Source organism: Panthera pardus, unplaced genomic scaffold (genome assembly GCF_024362965.1).
Source record: "Panthera pardus isolate Hobbes unplaced genomic scaffold, ASM2436296v1 HiC_scaffold_16, whole genome shotgun sequence".
NCBI classification, from domain to species: Eukaryota; Metazoa; Chordata; class Mammalia; order Carnivora; family Felidae; genus Panthera; species Panthera pardus.
The window spans coordinates 66996059-67015795 of NW_026526721.1; the positions used below are offsets into that span (position 1 = coordinate 66996059).

Consider the following 19737-nt stretch of genomic DNA (forward strand, 5'->3'; position numbering starts at 1 on the left):
GATGAATGTCCTACAACCTACCCTACTGAATAGGTTCCCAGTAAATGTCAGTTTCTACTCCCTTCTCCATTAACTGATCAGAATTACAATTAAAGTGGGATCAGGTGTGCAGGCAAGGCAATTCTGTGAATACTATCCTAGCTTCCACAAAACAACTTTACTCTTTGCCTCTTCTTTCTCCTGAAAGAATATATTGATTTCTTTCACATACTAATTACTGTTTTTCCATTTACAAAGTCCAATATTTCAATATTTTACTAAACATCAATTTTTTTAACATTTAGCAACTTCAAAAAAAATTCCACTATTAAATATTTCTATGGCTTCTTATTTTCTATTACTTCAACAGTAAAAGACTTCTTTTTTATAACTGGAATAAGTATATTATTTCCTTTTTGTCTACTTAAAGATGTTTTATTAGTAACTCTTTTTAATTAATTAATTTCAGAGAGAGAGAGGGTGTGAGTGAGGGGGAGACAGATAGAGAGAGAAGCAGGACTCAACTGAAGTGGGGCTTGTGCTCACCCAAAGCAGAGCTCCAGCTCACTCAAAGTAGGGCTAGAACTCATGAACTGTGAGATCATGACCTGAGCCAAAGTCAGATGCTTAACTGACTATGCCTTGCCCTTAGTAACTCTTTGTAATTCTGAATTCACTGAACTCGTGATATGCAGAGTGTGTGTGTGTGTGTGTGTGTATGAGCTCATCTTTTTTCTATACTGGAAAAAGTTATGCTAAAATAATTTTAGTCATTCCATCTTATTTTTACACTGTTTTATATTATTACAGAATTTATTTTTGGAGCCTCTGTTCTGTTTTTCAAGTGTAGTTGTTTTTATTGAGTGTGAGATAACTATTTGGTCCCCCAAACAAAAATACTTGTGCCCATTTAATTAACCTTCTTATAATGAATGCTTCAAACCTTCACAAGAGTAGAGAGAATAAATCATGATTCTACATGCATTCAACTTTAACAATGATCAACTTATGACCAATCATCTTTCACCAAGCCTATCCACTTCCAGCCTCCCATTTTATTTTGAAGCTAATCCAATACATCAATTATTTTATCCACAAATACTTCAAGATATACTCCCAAAAGATATGATTAAAAAATAAAACATAACCATATCTAAACTGAATGTTTTTTTTTTCTTTTTAATGTTTATTCATTTTTGAGACAGAGACAGAGTGTGAGCAGGGGAGGGGCAGAGAGGGAGACACAGAATCTGAAACAGGCTCCAGGCTCCAAGCGGGGCTCATGAGATCATGACCTGACCATGAAATCATGATCAAGACCTGAGCCGAAGTCGGACGCCCAACCGATGGAGCCACCCAGAAGCCCCGAATAATGATTTAATTTTATCAGATATCCAGTCAGTGCTCCAATTTCCAATTATTTTGTGGATTTTTAAAGTTTGTTTGAATCAAGATATAAATAAGTTCCACAATTACAAATATTATACATAGTAACTGGTTACCTTTCAAATTTCTTTTAAACTATGGATTCTTTTTTTTCTTACAATTTATTTGTTGACAAAACTATATCAATTGTCTTAGGAGGTTCCCATGGTCTAGATTTGTTAACTGCATTCCTGGGGTGTAGTTTAGTGTTTCTCTGACCTTCTATAAATGGGTCATTGGAGCTAGAGGATCAAAATGATTCAGGTTTGAATTTTTGACATCTACATTTCATATGTGAGGTTATGTTGAGCCATTAGGAGGTACTTCTCAAATTTTGACAGTGATGGATGATTAATTCCTAAATCTGTTCACTTACTAACAGTTGTACAATGGCAATATCTATCTTACCTTTTTCACCTATTGGAATAGTTTTATAAAGAGAAATTTCTCCTCATCAAGACATAAGAAAAGGCAAGAGAAACTCTGGATTCTTCATTTACCAGTTTTCAAAATGAATTGGTTCCCTAGTAGACTTTAATGGTAATTTTTTAAATAGTTGATATATTTTTATCCTCAGTAGTTATTATCCTTATTACTGTTCTAATTTCCCATTTTTGGCTAATAGAAGCCTCCTTATTTTGGCTCCTGAATCCTTTTCACAGAATCCCAATAAATTGTGTGTGTGTGTTTTTATTAACTTGTTTTATTTTTTATAATCCCAATAAATTTTGCTTGCTTCCTTTCTATCTGGTATTCAAAATACCTTGCATATTTTCTGTCTCAGACCTTTAGTCTGCCATTTCTATAAGAATTGATTCTTTTTAGAGAGAAAGGTTATAGGAGACCCCAATTTTGTACCCATTTATTTTTTTGTATATGAATCTCACAACCATGTAATTTAGTTTTAATACAAACTTTATTGATATTTTAAATCTACAGAATAACCTGAGGAACAGTCACATTTGTTGTCATTACTATTTCTGGAAGAAAAAAAACAGCATATTTTAAAAGTTATTCAAGTATTCTCTCTCTTGCTATCTCTCATTTTACTAGGCCTTTTACCACCCATTATAGTATAGTAAAACTAAGTACTTTATATTTTTGGTAAAACAGTTGTTTAAATTGAAAACTTTATAATATTTGTTTCATAATGGGAAATTAATAGATAATGCTTTAAAAGAAAAGGAAGTAACTAAGTATTTAAAAAAAAAAAAGAGAGAGAGAGAGAGTGGGAGAGAGACTATTCATCAAGGTTTCAGAGGACCTGGTTTCTGGGTCTACTTAGTTTCAAAAGGATATAACCACCCAAAGTATTAGTTGCAATAATTGTTGCAATAATTAGTTGCTGCCTTTGGAAAATGGGAAATGAAGTGAGGCACAAGGGCCAGGGTTTGTTTTTAACAATCCTTATAGAACTATTTGATTCTTTATGTGCATGCATAATATTCTGAAAAAATTAAATTAAAAATAAAAATTCAATTCTATTTTCACCTTCTAAAAAAAGTCAGTGTTCTTATATTTTTCTTATAGTTACATTTATCTTAGATTAAATCTTTCAAAAGGATAGAATGTTGCCACAATTATCATTAAAGATTACTTCCCCAGTCTTAAGAAAACATAAAACACATGTTTATATTTCTCAAGTGTAGAAATATCCTATAAAATAACTATCAAGTTCAGTAAAATGTCAATATATAAAAGCTTACTCCTACATGAATAGTTAGGCTATGAATTAAATCATATATGCTCTGTACATAGGGATTTCTCTCACACTAAATCTAAAATACAGATGCAATCTTTGGAGCTTAGAAAAAAACATTTTCTCTAAGTTGCTAAAATTATCATCCAAAGAAGACTTCCAGATGGCCAACCGACACATGAAAAAATGCTCAACATCACTCATCATGAGGGAAATACAAATCAAAACCACAATGAGATACCACCTCACACCTGTCAGAATGGCTAAAATGAACAACTCAGGCAACAACAGATGTTGGCGAGGATGTGGAGACAGAGGATCTCTTTTGCACTGCTGGTGGGAATGCAAACTGATGCAGCCACTCTGGAAAACAGTATGAAGGTTCCTCAAAAAATTAAAAATAGAACTACCCTATGACCCAGCAATTGCACTAGTAGGTATTTATCCAAGGGATACAGGTGTGCTGTTTCGCAGGGGCACGTGCACCCCAATGTTTACAGCAGTTCTATCAACAATAGCCAAAGTAGGGAAAGAGCCCAGATGTCCATCGATGGATGAATGGATAAAGAAGATGCGGTATATATATATATATATATATATACATACAAGTATACTTGCTGAGTATTACTCGGCAATCAAAAAGAATGAAATCTTGTCATTTGCAGTTATGTGGATGGAACTAGAGGGTATTATGCTAAGCAAAATTAGTCAGAGAAAGATAAATAGCATACGACTTCACTAATTTGAGGACTTGAAGATACAAAACAGAGGAACATAAGGGAAGAGAAGCAAAAATAATATAGAAACAGAGAAGCAGACAAAATATAAGAGACTCTTAAATATGGAGAACAAACAGAGGGTTATTGGAGGGGTTGTGGGGGGGGATGGGCTAAATGGGTAAGGGGCATTAAGGAATCTATTCCTGAAATCATTGTTGCACTATATGCTAACTAACTTGGACGTAAATTAAAAAATAAAACTTTAAAAAAAATTTAAAAATTATCATTAATCCTTATCTTTGATTTGCTAAATAGTAAGAGCTAAGAAAAAATTGTATTTAAATAATATTTAAGCAATTTTCTCCTTAATATTCACATCGTCAATGTTGACTATTTAAAACTGGAATGTACAGATGGGCTTTTATTTTTGTGTGTGGTTATTTCAACGTAGTTCCATTTAACTGTGGTTATCTGTATAGTTAATGAGATATTTATTTTTGAAAAAAAAAAGCTGTTAGCAGGTACTTTACAATGATTATCAGTTACCTTAAAAATCTTTTCTCTTACCATTTTGGATGAGTTGAACATGGCCTCCCAAAAGCCAGAAGAGAGAATCAGTCACAATTTGGAAAAAGCGTAGTAATTCATCTTTTTCTTCCCCCTTAATACACATAACACAAACACAAACCCAATTTACTTTTCTGTAATTGCTTTATTCAAAAAAAAAAAAAAAGAAGAGAAACTTCTCTCGGGGGGAATCAAGAGAACCTGGTTGCTGGATCTTACTTAGTTATTTATGATCTTGTAGCCTTTAGTTTCTTAATTTATAAAACTTGTGTTACAGGCTGGCGATACCGACCTACTCTACTTACTAGAGAAATGGTTGTTACCCAGAGGTCAAATGAGACAATATATAAACTGTATAAGAACTACAAGTTGATATATTAGGATTTCTCAACACTGGCTATGCATCAGAATCACTGTGGAGCTTTTTTTAAAATTAAATATAGTATATCCATGTACAGGCTTTAACCCAAACAATTTGAATCTCCAAAGTCAAAGTCTGAACATCTGTATTTTTACAAAGTTAGGTAGCTGATTTGATTATGCAGTTAGGTTTGAAAATCACTGTTATATGCAAATGTAGATGTCAGCATGTAAAGCATTATTATTAGCACATTTCAGTTGCAGCTTCTAATCTATAACTCCATGAGAGCAGAGACCAAGTTACTTGGCTCTCCATTAGACATTCAGTGTCTAAAAAAGTTCCAAACATAGTACGTGTTCAATCAGTATTTATTCTACAAATAAATGACAATTTTTTCTGATTCTTCCTTTCTGGAAAATAGGGTGATTAGTATATTAGAATATATGTCATAATAGCAAATAAGAAACAGATTTTGTTCACAATTCTGTCATTTACTGGCCATGTAACTTCAGTGGAAAGTTGTATAAAGGCCACTAATTTTACCCAGGTCTTAAATTTGTACTCTAGCACAAAAGTAACAATCACAACAGCAAAGGCATTATGATTGCAATGATTATTACAATAATAAAAGCATGTTCTTCCTATTATTTTAGCACAGGGTTAGGTAGGTGCTTAAATAGACATGTGCTTAAATACAACAACAATCAAAAAAACCAAAATCTAAAAAAGAAAGAAATGTCGCATTAGGTCAAGAAATACTTTAGTCCAGTAAAGTGCCTTTGCCAGTTTCACCAAAAGACACAGCAGAAAGAGCGTGGTAATCTTCATTGTTGTCAATCTCAAAGAATAGTGCAGAGCCCTTAGACTTCCTTTTTTCCTTAAAAAACCCATTAGATAATGCCACCCATAAATTCATGGCTTCTGAGACTGGTTAACAAAATTTACCCTAAGTCACTTCAAAATTTTGGGGTAGGTATTTTTCTTATGGCAGTATGTAAATGTATGTGTACGTGTGTATATTTTAACCAGTTTGCAGTTTAGGCCAGATCATTCTGTGTATGTCCCACCATGTGATCTAATACCTATATGTCAGCTAATTAAAAAAAATTTTTTTTAATGTGTTTGGTTCTTTAGACAATGAGTTTGGCTTTTTTTTTTCTAATGTTTATTTATTTTTTAGAAAGAGCACACATGTGAGCACATGAGCAGGGGCGGGGCAGAGAGAGGGAGACAGAGGATCCAAGCAGGCTTCACATTGTTAGTGCAGAGCCCAAGGCACATCTCAAACTCACCAGTGAACCGTGACATGAGCCAAAGTTGGATGCTTAACTGACTGAACCACCCAGGTGCCCCCAATATTTTTTTGATTGGGAAACACTTAGGTAGATAAAACTTATAAATTCAGTTTTCTTGTAATCTTTTTTTTTATTATTTAAGAAAGAGAGAGAGAGAATCTTAAGCAGGCTCCACACTCAGCACAGAGTCTGACATGGGGCTCGATCCCACCATCCTGGGAACATGACCTGAGCCAAAATTAAGAGTTGGATGCTTAACCGACTGAGCCACCCAGACACCCCTGTAATCTCCTTTTTATCTATTTTCATTTTGTTCTGTGGTAAAGTGGCCCTCTTTTGCTGTAGTTTACCCCCTTTAATGTATTACTGAAGGAGTTTTCCTTTCTATACAAATACCATAATAAAGAATAGGAAAGTATTATGAAAAGTTTTAAAGGACTACGTAAATGAAAAGACCGTAATTACTATTGCCCCTAATATTAAATAAAAATACTCTCAAGAAAACATAAAGCTGTCTTAATGGTCTGAGCTATTCATGAGATAGAAATTATTTTACAGGGACGCCTGGGTGGCTCAGTCAGTTAAGGGTCATGATCTCACAGTTTGTGAGTTCGAGCCTCCGCATCGTCAGGCTCTGTGCTGACAGCTCAGAGCCTGGAGCCTGTTTCAGGTTCTGTGTCTCCCTCTCTTTCTGCTCCTCCCCCACTCACACTCTGTCTCTCCTTCAAAAATAAACAAACCTTAAAAAAATTTAAAAGAAGGGGCACCTGGGTGGCTCAGTCGGTTAAGCGGCCGCCTTTGGCTCAGGTCATGATCTCGCGGTCCATGAGTTCAAGCCCCACATCGGGCTCTGTGCTGACAGCTCAGAGCCTGGAGCCTGTTTCAGATTCTGTGTCTCCCTCTCTCTGACCCTCCCCTGTTCATGTTCTGTCTCTCCCTATCTCAAAAATAAATAAAACGTTAAAAAAAATTTAAAAGAAAAAAGAAATCATTTTACAAAGGAGAAAACAGGTACAGTGAAATCAAGTCATCTGCCCAAGAACCCATAGTTAATTTGTGGCACAGCCAGGAAAAGAAATCAAGTCTAACACAAATTCCCATAGTTTGTGCTGCTTTAACTGACTTGAATTAAGTCTAGAAATATATAAAATTTATTTATTGCTACCAACCTCAAAATGCCAATGGAGATGCTGGAAGAATTTGTGACCTATTATTACATAGAAAGCCTATATACTCTACTACTAAGTTAAATTCTCTGTCAACAATAGTTTAAAACAATTTTTTTTTAATGTTTACTTATTTTTGAGAGACACACACACACAGTATAGGCAGGAGAGGGGCAGAGAGAGAGGGAGACACAGAATTCAAAGCCGGATCCAGGTTCTGAGCTGACAGCACACAGCCCAACATGGGGCTCGAACTCACAAACCGCGAGATCATGACCTGAGCCGAAGTTGGATGCTTAACCAACTGAACCACCAAGGTGCCCCTGTCAACAATACTTCTTATACTCAAACTACTATCTCATCCATATTGTATGTCTCATTCAATTTCATTCATAATTTTTTAATTTGTTGTTTTTTAAATTAAAAATAGAGCTGTCTTATGTTTCCTAAAGAAATATCTAAATATCTTGCCGACTTTATTAGCCTAGGTGTTAAGTATAAGACTATGTCTATTCTTTATACTTCAAGCACCTCAAATGAAATTTAATATCCCTTGATGACCCAGTTATTTTTCTTCATAACTCCCAAAAGTTGTTAATCTGTTCAAAATTTAATATAGCAGTAGGCCAAATGTACATATAGCCAAGAAATATTACAAGATAAAGAAGTTTCAGCTGTGTACACTTACGACTTCTTTAAGTATTATAACTAAATTGATCTGATATTCACAGAACATTCCACACAACAGAGTTCACATTCAAGTATACAGGCAGTCCTTACTTTTTGCATGGTACCATGTTAAATGAAACTTGTGCCATATCAAAATCTTTACATGTTTCTGATATGCATGAGTTTCAATCAAGATAGCACTGTGCAAAGCAAGGACTGCTTGTAATGAAACATTCACCAAGATAAAAGTGCCATAAAACAAGTCTGAAAAAATTTCAAAGGATTGAAATGATACAGAGTATGTTATCTGACCACAATAGAATTAAAGTAGAAATTAGTAACAATAAAATATCAAGAAAATTCACTCATATGTGGAATTTAAAAATAAAACAATCATGGAGGGAAAGAGAGGGGCAAACCAAGAAAGACTCAACTATAGAGAACAAACTGATGGTTACCAGAGGGGAGGTGGGTGGGAGGATGGGTTAAATAGGTGATGGGGATTAAGGAGTGCACTTGTGATGAGCACCAGGTGTTATATGGAAAGTTGACTCACTAAACTGTACACTTGAAACTAATATTACACTGCATGTTAACTAACTGGAATTTGAATAAAAACTTTAAAAACAGAAAATTCTCAAATATTTGGATATTAAGCAACATATTTCTAAGTAATCTGTGGGTTAAAAAAAAAATAGTACATACAGCATTTAGCACAATCCACCCAAGAAATACTTGCTGGACTTAGTAAGCCCTATGTTTGAGTTGAAATATTTTGACTACAGAAGATCTGAAAGATCAAATAGAAAGTTCACCTTTATTGTTCTGTGCCACAGAAGCTATTAGAAAAGTACTGGGCCACAGAACAATACTTTCCTCTACTGTTAAGTAGGTGTATTTTAGAAAGATGCTATGGAAATAAATGTCTATGGGTGCTGCTCAAAGTTGAGAAGCAAAGCAGATTCTTCAAAAAGTCATATGGTACACTTCAGCCAGCACTTTAAAATTTCACACATAGAGGCTTTTTTGGTTATAATTTCAAAAATGTTTGGATCCACTATTCTAATTGTACTTTCAGCCAAATACTGCACATGTGAAAAATAATGTGGAACATCTTCTCAAGAATTTTGGCTATTAAAATCCTGAATAAACACATATACCTTAGCTGCATTGATGAAACATGTTTGCAATCGCCTCCCCAAAACCAGAAAATTTTCTGCAGCTGATGGAAGCAATTCATTGTAAAATTCCTCTGCATCTTCTCCTGGCTCCAAGCCCACACAGCAATGACTAAAATAAGAGCACAAGTCTGTGACTGTTTGTGTTAATTATAAATTTCAGTTGAATGCTAGAGCTTCTATAGACAACACTGTGCCTTAATGAGAATTTTTAGTTATCTCTTTTGTTGTCAAGCCAATAAAGAACTTTTGCTGGAAAATTAGCATTACAACTTTCTGGAGAAGTAAGTCCAGTGGTGTGAACTTTGTCTGTACTGAGAGCTAGGACTCATATGTCCTAAAAACCTACTTGTCAGCTTTTTGGGAAACAAAATACACCTGATTCACAATAAAGAGAAACAAGGCAAGTTTTCAGTGAATGAGCTATAAACACTCTAAAAGCAATACAATACCTTGGGAGTCTAATTCATGAAAAACATTTGTGTTGATACCTTTGAGACATCTGATAGCTGAAAAATACCCAGGGTAGGATTAGTCTACAAGGGACAGATGAAGAAATCAAATACTCTAATACCAATTCTACTCTCCAATAGATCTATTTTCTTAAACTGCAAAATATCTGACTACACATTCCTTATATCAGAAAAGTAAACCACAAAAACCTTGCTTTATTAGGGACACTTTACAATTAATGTTAAAGTAGATAAAGTCATTTAGAGAAATGAGTCCTCTTGAAACTTCACATAAAAGTCACTCCCTAGATATGAAATGGGTATATTCAAAGCTCTTGATAATAAAAAGTATTGGTGTAGACTAATACTAACAAGAGTCCCCAACCCAAGACTGATCTCTAATGAGTAAACACTGCTGTTACAGGCTTTTCAACATGTGAAGATGACACTGATAAGCAATAGTGACTACATATGAGTATGCTAAAATTTAGCTGGTTGACACTCAATGTACTTTTGTTTTTGCACATCAATCCTAAAATTTATGGACAAACATTCACATGTATCAGTTTCTCTTTTTACTTTCGTTCCTAAAAATTATTTAAGAGTACCTACTTTGATTGTGGACATTAATTTAAAAAATTATGTTTTTTGTATATGCACAAACATGGGGATTTTTTTTTAATGTTTTTATTTATTTTTGAAGGAGAGAGACAGAGCATGAGCGGGGGAGGAGCAGACAGAGAGGAAGACACAGAATTCGAAGCAGGCTCCAGGCTCTAAGCTGTCAGCACAGAGCCCGATGTGGGGCTCAAACCCACAAACTGAGATCATGACCTGAGCTGAAGCTCGACGCTCAACTGATTGAGCCACCCAGGCACCCCATACGTGGGGATTTCTTAAGACTTGGATTCCACCAAGATATGTGTATCTGTTAATAGTTTTTTCTAACTATACATGTTGAATCCAGCCTTTATGTAGTAACAAATTAGGAATGAGCAATTTTGAAAGGTAAGATTCCAATTAGTAATACAGGTGTTTAGTTACTTAATTAGAAAGTGGCTTAGGCACTGAGAACAACTGGTTTATTTTATTATCTCCTTTAAAAATAAAAGATTTTGATCTTCTAAATTTTATGGACAGGATTTTGGTTACCTAATGAAATATACAATTGAGATAGCTAAATCAATACAACATAAAATGACTAGCTTTTGTATCTGTTCTCCTATAGTACTTTGCTTACATCTTTCATCTTAGCACCTATTTCATTTAGCCTTGTATGATAAAGTCACATGACTGTCATCCCATGTCTACTGTAAGTTTTTCCAGTATAGAACCAGTGCCTTAAAAATCTTCATTTCTTCATATATTCCTTAGTGAATAAAGAGTCTGTTAAGTACTTGGGACTCAGTGGTGAGCAAAAGACGTGATCACCATCTTCACAGGACTTATGTAGCAAAATTTTAGATAGTGAAATATTCACCAATACAGTTACAAAGAGTAATATATGGTATAAAGGAGGAAAAGTACAACCATAACCTACCACAGAAGGTTGCCAATTCTTGTTAAGCAGATGAATAAAGAGAAGCAAATGTTGAAAATGAGAATCTACTACTATATCCCTCAAGAACAGGAGGACTCATTGCTTCATTTTACCTTAATATCTGTGTAAGCTGGGAAATTGTAGTCCAACCACCCTGGATTCGAGAACAATCTTGACTGAGGACCAAAAGGCAATACTGAATGAGGTCATAACAATATATATCTTGTTTTATTTTCTTCAACTCTGAGCTTCCTAAAGGTGTGTTGTTTATTATTTCTAAGGCAAAAGGAAAGAAGATATACTTATTTCTGCTCAATAAATCCAAGACTTTTATATTTTTATAGTTTGAATAATAACTAAACTTACTTTAAAAAGGAAACATAGCACTTTCTTATCACAATGTTAAGATTTTTCTGAACAAATCAGAAACAAATGCTAAAACTATACCCATGATGGAATTGTTTTGTTCCTTAAATAGTGTTAGCTAATCACAAAAATATTTTCTTACCTTTTAACTTCAACAGTATAATAGGGACATTCTGCTCAGGACTGTTTGCAACTTCGGCAGCTAGAGATAAGATCCTTGGGTCTGTACCTGTTGGTTTCATTTCTTATTGCCTATATTTTAACAGAATCAGAAAGATAAAGGTCAAACAGCCCTAAAACATTTGCTCCCTAAGTAATGTTTGAAAAATAGTTTCAATATAAAATTTGTTTTGTTTGCTTTGAGAAGTGAAGGATAGATTTTTCAATTTCTTCCTTACAGGAGATTCTAATGTTTCTAATTGGAATACCTATAAAGAGCTAGAGACTCCTATAACTTACTATGACAGCTACAGCAGTAGGAGTCAGGAACAGTGCTAGATACTCCACATTCACTCTCTCTAATCTGCACAATAATCCTGGGATAGAAATTAATTTCTTTGATCATAAAAGAGACACTGAATGTGCAGAAAAGAGCTAACATAGCTTGAGACAAAGTTGGCCCTTGCCTGATGCCAAGACTGGCCCCTGGCTGGTGAACTTGGATTTCAGAAGGGTTTCCACCATTCCCTAACAAGAGTGGCTCACTGTACCTAAAGTATTTGTGAAAACAATGTGATTTATGCAGAATGCCTGCTCATTCCAAAAGCTTGGAATTCTGGTACTTGGTAGTAGACGATGCCTATATGACCACCTCCAATAAAGACCCTTATCACTGAGTATCTAGTGAGCTTCCCTGGTAGACAACACTTCAAAATGTGACAGTTCATTATAGGAAGAATTAAGTGTGTCCTATACGAACCTACTGGGAGAAGACTTTTGGAAATTTGCACCGGTTTTCCTCTGGATTTTGCCCCATTTGCCTTTTCTCTTTGCTGATTTTGCTTTGTATCCCTTCACTGTAAATCACAGCCACAAATACGACTATATCCTAAGAGGTGTCAGCCCTCCCAGTGAATCACTGAACCTTGGGTTGGTCTTGGGGACCAACACACAACTCAGAAATGGGACGTAATTATAAGATAACAAAAGCTTATTAATAAATAGCATAGTAAATCAAATTATCTTTGTTATTATTATTATTATTCTCATATTAGTGTAGTCTTGGCTTCAGGAGTAGAATCCTGTGATTCATAACTTACATACAACACTCAGTGCTCATCCCAACAAGTGCCCTCCTTAATGTCCATCACCCATTTTGCCCACCCCCCCATCAACCCTCAGTTTGTTCTCTTATGGTTTGCCTCCCTGTCTCTTCTCTTCTTGTTCCTTCCCTTCCCCTAAGATCTTGTTAAGTTTCTCAAATTCCACACATGAGTAAAATCATGTGTTATCTTTCTCTGACTTATTTTGCTTAGCATAATACCCTCCAGTTCCAACCGAGTTGTTACAAATGGCAAGATTTCATTCTTTTTCATCACCATAAAATCAATTACCTTAAAATTAAATATAAGACACATCCCAATTCAATTTGCTGTTTACCACACTCAAAGCTCAACGGTATCATTATTTAACAAAAAGTACAACCTTCACTTACAATAAAAGCCAACATATATTAAGTATTTTACTATGAACTAAGCACTGTACTAAGTGCTTTTGCACACATTATCTTACTTCTCACAAGACTATGAGGTAGAGGCTGTAATCATCTCATTTTACAGATATGAAAAATAAACTTTGAAGGAACCTATCATGGTTCCACCAGCATCTGGTGGAGTCCGTATTCAAATCCAGATCAGTCTGACTCCAAAGTCTGTGGTTTTAGATACAATGTTCATTATATTCCCTTCCATGTAAAATAATAAAAAACACAAATGACATACTTTTAACTCACTTATTTTTAGGTATTATTCTTCAAAATTGGCACCAAAACTGCCCTTTATATTGAGGAGTTGGCCATAAAATAAGCATCGAAATGTCATCCTCTTTAGGTAAAATATAAATCATTAAAATATAAATTTTCTGAAAATATTTCAAAGAAAGTCCAGCACAACTCCTGGTGTCACTCCTGTCACACAGTAGGCATGCTACTTCCCAAGAGAGTGGATACAGTTATCTCACTCTTTCCAATGGTTGCATTATGCTATCTTCCTTTGTAAGTGTGCATCAAAATATATTTAAACCATTCCCTCTACTGGAGGTCATTCAGAGTATGCTATTACCAGCAATGCTGCAATGACTATGAATGTACACATCTTTATGCACTCACGCTAGTATCTTGCAGGATGAATTTCCCTTGAAGTCAGATGGCTGGGTGGCAGGATATAAATTTTTTAAATTTTGATTAGATGGTACCTTTGAAATATGTGTTTCAAATTATACTTCCTCTAACAACATATGACGGTGTTCTTTTTACTATGCCCTCACTGATACATACTGCTATCTTATACATTTCTACCAATCTACTAGATGGAAAATGATATCATCTTTAATTTGTATTGCTTTGATTATTAGACAAGTTAGGCACATTTCATGTTCACTGGTTATTTCTTCTTTAATATATTTTCTATTCATATCCTTCAACAATTTTCCTACTGGATTATTCTTTTGTAGAAGCTTTCAGCTTTTCATATATGGATATGAACCTTTACCTTTTATACTAGGTGTAAACAATTTATGTCATTTATTTTTTTTAAGTTTCATTATGGTGTCTTCACCACAGTTTCACAATTTTCACGTAGTCGAATATAACAATCTTTTCCTCTATGACTTCTACTTTGGTATCATTCTTAGAAGGGTCCTCCTTAACCCTAAGAGTTGAAATACAGTCTCTTAGACTCTTAAATATGGAGAATAGAGGGTTACTGGAGGGGTTGTGGGAGGGGAGACGGGCTAAATGGGTAAGGGGCATTAAGGAATCTACTCCTGAAATCATTGTTGCACTATGCTAACTTGGATGTAAATTAAAAAAATAAATTAAATAAAAATTTAAAAATAAATAAATAAATAAAATATAGTCTCAACTTTTTTCTGGTGCGTTTATGGGTTTGTTTTAGTTAGATCTTCATTTACTTATATCTTTATATATTCAATACACATTTAAGTTATTTGTGAATGGTGTAAGACAGAAATATAACAATATTTTTTAAGTTAGATGAGGATATAGATTTGTGGAAAAGAACAAATGCATACAGCTGTTATAAATTCCTGAGGTAATATGTCATCAGTAGACCTAAACAAAGCAATGTGAAATGTCACTTGGGGTATTTTCCAACTCTATTTAGTTCATTAACCTGTTTGGTTAGGTTTTTTTGGTTTTTTCTTTATTCCTGGACTCGTACAACCTGGTTCATTTTAATACGTTTGGTGAAAATTCACACTAGAAGGTAAGTTTCATGACAGCAAAGCTCAGACCATCCTTGGTGGCTGCCTTCTTATCTCTCTTGTTCACTGCCATATTCCCAGAGACTAGACTAGTGCCTTTGCCCATACCTGGTAAGTACTTAATAAACATATGTTGAAAGAATGAATGAATGCACAAACTTTGGGCACTCCAAAAGTCAATTTCTTGACTCTGCTTTTCTCTTTATTAGGATTATGGAAACCTCAGATTTCTAATTGGAATCTTTTTCATGTAAAATAGGCTTAAAGCACTGTTGTTGCACTCTGGCTAACATAATAAAAGATCACTGAAACATCATCATCACCAAACGTGTGTAGAGCACTATGTTAGATACATAGATCACAAACATTTTATACAGGACAGAGTCCCTGTTCATGTGTCGGCTGGGAAAGAAAAGTACACACACACATACGTATATGTAAAATAATTATATAAAATATTTTAAGTGCCAAATAGACGACACAGATGATAAGAAAACAGACCAGAGAGTCAGAGGACTGGACTTCTCTGAACCAGTTTTCTTACCAGTAAACAAAATTCCTACTTTCTAGAATAATTCAAGATTTAGAAAAGAAAGCAGAAACCAAGGATGTTTCTAAAATGTTGCCAGATAATAGAGTTATACTTCAATAACGATAACCATTTGGAGAGCTTTATGTGCTGTGAATTGTTTTAAATCCATTCATGTATTAATTCATTTAACCCTCTTAACAACTCTAAGGAATAAGCAGTATCATTCCCCCCACCCCTAATTTTAACGATGAGTATACTTTAGTTTGCATGAAGTCACACTGTAAAGTATGAAGCTAGGGTTCAAACCCAAAAATTCTGGCTCCAGAACCTGAAGCACTTAATTACCACACCAAACAGTCTGAATACACTTTATAAAAGAATTTACACAAGCAGATAGGTTTAGGGAAACACATTCACCTACTTGCCTAGAACAATAAATTGACAAATTTGGCTACGGTATAGGTTAAGCAACGGGGTAGAGTTTGATTACATACTTACCCTGAAAAACAACCACCCGTTATGGCAACCATCTGTAAACTCTCTCTTGGGTGCTTCTCTTCTAATATAACACTTCCCTCATCTTTACCATTAAACTCATGAACTTTTGACAGGACAAAAAAAAAAAAAAAACCAAAAACAAGTATTTTTGAATTATTAATGCTATTACCCTGTTGCACAGCACGAACTCTGACCTTGATCTTTTGGGAATTTCGTCTTCCTGGTCGTGCCGTTTACTGCCTCCAAAGATCACTGTGAAGGAAGTAAATAAAAGAAGGCTACCGAATGCAATCTCGTTGCAACTGATCCTAAACACCGTGATTTCCAACTTGTAATCTTTTCCCCCATCCTCTTCATCCCGTCTCGATCCTAATACTCCCGAGAACTTCCTCTGGAACAGAAATCAGGAGTTGATTGCCCAGGTAACGGCGTCGCCTCCAGGCAAGTTCAAGGTCTGAGGTCGCAGGCTCCTTCATTCCGGATTCTAGACCCAGCTTCCGCGCTACCAGGCCTTGGGGCAAAACACCAGGCCTTGTGCCCCGCTTCCGCCCCTCCCCGGGCCTCAGTTTCCACTAGACATCTCCACAGAAAAGGCACAGATACTCCCGTTAGGAACTCCTAAGCACCGGGATACTTGGCCCAGAACCCCACCAGGCCTCCCAGCACCCGGGACTCTCACTCTCCCCAGTCGCCACCTCAGGCAGGTTACCTCACCCTGTCTTCGCGTTCTTCCTCCGAAGGACCCACCTCCCACCACGCACCTCAGCTGCGCGGCCTTTCCCAGGCGGCTTGCGTCGCAACGCGGGAAGGGGTCTGGAGGCGGGACCAGGATCCTCGGAGCTAGGGGGCGGGGCGCCCTTCTCCACGCAGCCAATCAGCACGCGAGAGGCTTCTGGGGGGCCGCGCGCGTCGGGCGCGGGGCGGAGTCTGGTGGCTGCCCCGGCCTCAGCAAGTGCAGCTGCTTCAGGATGAGGTGGCAGATGACAGTGAGCGCAGGTGGCGGAGGTAAAGTCAGAGCCAGGGGATAATGATGAATGGAGCTGCGGGACCCTCGCGCATCGATCATCGCGAGCGGGTTCTCAAGTTAGGCGAGAGTTTCGAGAAGAAGCCGCGCTGCGCCTTCCACACTGTACGCTGTGAGTGAGGACGATCCCCGCGAGAAAGGGGGACCTCTGGGGATGGGGACGTGGAGACATTAAACTTCTCGGAATTGTGATCCCACAAACCTCCTTACTCTGCTGGAGAATGGGGTGACCGGAGCTAACCGCTGTCCTGCCTGGAGTCCTAGGGGTTTCGTGGAAGAAGCCAGAGTTGAGCAGGTGTCGGTTGTAAACCCTGGGCAGAGAGATTCAAGTGAGACCAACAAGCAGAAAGGGAAACTTTGTGGAGGAGATCCGCAGGGGTGACTGTGGAGACGACGTGACTGGTGTATAATGCAGAGGTGATAGGAAGGTAGTTAGGTGACAGATGGAAGGATGCAAAGGGCCGAACAATTATGCAGGGTGAAGGTAGTACCTTGAGGCTGGTAGGGAAATATTCCTTCCCTTCTTCACTTTTTCTGTCGCTGACTGATGAGAGTTCTTGTTTAGTGTGTTCCTGGATAGGTATTCTAAACCATTCCAGTAATCTGTAGCTCTTTTGGACCCCTGATTTCGTTCACCTATCAAATACTGATTATCAAAGTCTTGGAGGGTGTGTTATGCATTTCTTTTTTAGAAAGGTATTTACTTCCCTATGATCTCTCCTTTTGATTTCCTTTTGGTTGTCCTCTGGAAGTAGTTCTGGTAAATTACACTCTGTAATGTTCAGGTAGAAAAAGGATCTCTTTTGCTTTAATAGTTGGATGGTATAGATTCCAGGAAGGAAAATATAGCATATTATAATTTGGTATGTAAAACATTTCATTCTTTGCATAATAACCCTCAGAATTATAGAGCGGAAAGGAAACTTTGAGATCTTTGAATCATAACCTCTTATTTTTCTGTGGCAAAATTGTAAAGTAGCTATTTTTTCACTTCCTTTCCCCTGTCCTGTTCTTCTTTAGTGTGTCATCATTCCACCTTTCTCACTCATCGTGTTCTTAGACTGTCCAGAGATCTTCATGGTTTTTGCTCTGAGATTTTCCATGTTTCAATCAAAACACCCCATTAAAACTCAACTTTCTTGAGACACCTTGGTGACTCGGTTGAGCGTTGGACTTCGGCTCAGGTCATCATCTCTGGGTTCATGATTTCAACCCCATCTCTCAGGGTTGCTGCTGTCAGCACAGAGCCAGCTTTGGATCCTCTGTCCCTCTTTCTCTCCATCCTTCCCCTGCTTGCACTCTCTCTCTCTCAAAAATAAACATTAAAAAAAAAAAAAAAAAAAAAAAAAACCCTCAACATTCTCCAGAAGTTTGGTTAAGTTGTAGATGATCTAATTAAAGTAACCCAGGGTAAAGGTATAAAGATCAATGGGTTTAACTCTCCAAGAATATATTTACATTTTATGAAAGTGTTTTGTTAAGCAAAATTAACATCCAGTTGGTAGAATAAACAGGGGAAATATTTGTCAACAGATCTTCAACAGTGTCCTTTGTTTTTTCTGCTTTGCGGTTCTCTGTCGTCCAAGGTTACCCACAGTGAGACAGCTAGTGCTAGCTGTGCAGTTTCTCTCCTTCACTTCCATTTTCCAAAAGTGTGATAAAGCTGATAACCTGGTTTCTCCATGCCTTTCTTGCAAATAGTACCTCCTCTCTCCTCTTCTTTCTCAGGTTTAAAGTAGCCTTTTAGTGATTTTTCAAATCATAAGGTTTAAGATTATAAAGATTTGCTTAAGAATAAATTTTTGCATAATTTGGATATACTCTTTTAAGGGCATGAATCACAAAGAGGATAAAATACAGCTTTTGAAAGGCTCTCTACAGGTGCTTCAAAGCTTTTCATTTATAAAAGTTCTCACCATGCTGGAATTGTGCCTTTCGAGTCAGAGAATCAGTTGATCTGGCTATAAGAATGAAAAAAAAAAAAAAAAGACAAAACAACCATAGGAATAACCATCACAATAAACCCAGATATTTGAATACACGCTTAGTGCTGCGGAAGATATTAGAAAAGTTTTTGGCCTTAGTTTTTTTCTTGTTGAAGCAGGCAGAATCTTTCTAGATGTATTTGAATAAAACCAATCATTATCCTTGAGGACAGTTTCATCTACCTTATGATCCTCACTCTTAATGACTCAGAGTAAGGGATGGAAACTATAGAACAAGAAATCTTACTTTTATACAGGGCAAGTGGACCTAATTTATAACAAACACTCAAGTCAGTGTAATCTGGGAGAAAGTAATATTCTACGTTTATGTACAGGGGTAATTATGCCTGCCTAATATTTTTAACAAAACAGGTTGCGAATTCTGGCCTCCACTACCAAATAAGTAATGTACCTTTTGGAACATTCTCTAAACTTTTAGCCTTCATTTTCTAATATATAAATGGTAAGGATTAAATAAGATTGCATAAACAACCTGGCACAGTCTTTGGTGCATAGAGAATAAATAATAGTTACCATTATCCTTGAAGGGGTATATTCATGTGTGTATGAGGAGTGCCAATGAATGTCATTTACTTAGAGTTTCAAAAAGCATTTATCAAGGCTTGGCAATAAAACCTAACGCAAAGATAGTCTGGCATGTGGTAGGGAAGACATGGGATGTTCTGTAAGTGATAAGCTCAATGTTTAGCAGCAGATACTTCACTGGGTGGAAGAGTTTGAGTAACAGGACCCACTAGAATAAATTTTGAATTTGGGCTAGTGCTAATTTTACAATTTCTATCTAGATAAGGTAATAAACATTGAAATTCCTAAGTTTGTA

The 19737-nt window shown here is 36.3% G+C and overlaps 2 protein-coding genes across 15 annotated transcripts in view; one reads left to right on the forward strand and one right to left on the reverse strand.

Moving 5' to 3' along the window:
• The window catches only part of IQCB1 (IQ motif containing B1), a 69755-nt gene extending 53044 nt beyond the window's left edge, over nucleotides 1-16711 (reverse strand). Inside the window, exons 1-6 of one of the 11 annotated variants that reach the window (XM_019448528.2) lie at nucleotides 16597-16711; nucleotides 16082-16139; nucleotides 11559-11668; nucleotides 11164-11326; nucleotides 9041-9170; nucleotides 4390-4483 (exon numbers count right to left, since the gene is read on the reverse strand). In XM_019448528.2, coding sequence (XP_019304073.1) covers nucleotides 4390-4483; nucleotides 9041-9170; nucleotides 11164-11326; nucleotides 11559-11658 — 487 coding nt within the window. In that variant the 5' untranslated portion in view covers nucleotides 11659-11668; nucleotides 16082-16139; nucleotides 16597-16711. Of the gene's footprint in view, nucleotides 1-4389; nucleotides 4484-9040; nucleotides 9171-11163; nucleotides 11327-11558; nucleotides 11669-15887; nucleotides 16000-16056; nucleotides 16140-16566 lie in introns of those variants that run through there. The other 10 variants (XM_019448522.2, XM_019448524.2, XM_019448530.2 and 7 more) reach the window with 10 other exon arrangements.
• An 89-nt stretch (nucleotides 16712-16800) lies between these two features.
• The window catches only part of EAF2 (ELL associated factor 2), a 38802-nt gene continuing 35865 nt past the window's right edge, over nucleotides 16801-19737 (forward strand). For 2 of the 4 annotated variants that reach the window (XM_053903429.1, XM_019448534.2), the window contains exon 1: nucleotides 16808-17023. In XM_053903429.1, the coding sequence (XP_053759404.1) occupies nucleotides 16915-17023 (109 nt within the window). In that variant the 5' untranslated portion in view covers nucleotides 16808-16914. Of the gene's footprint in view, nucleotides 17024-19737 lie in introns of all 4 variants that reach the window. The other 2 variants (XM_019448535.2, XM_019448536.2) reach the window with 2 other exon arrangements.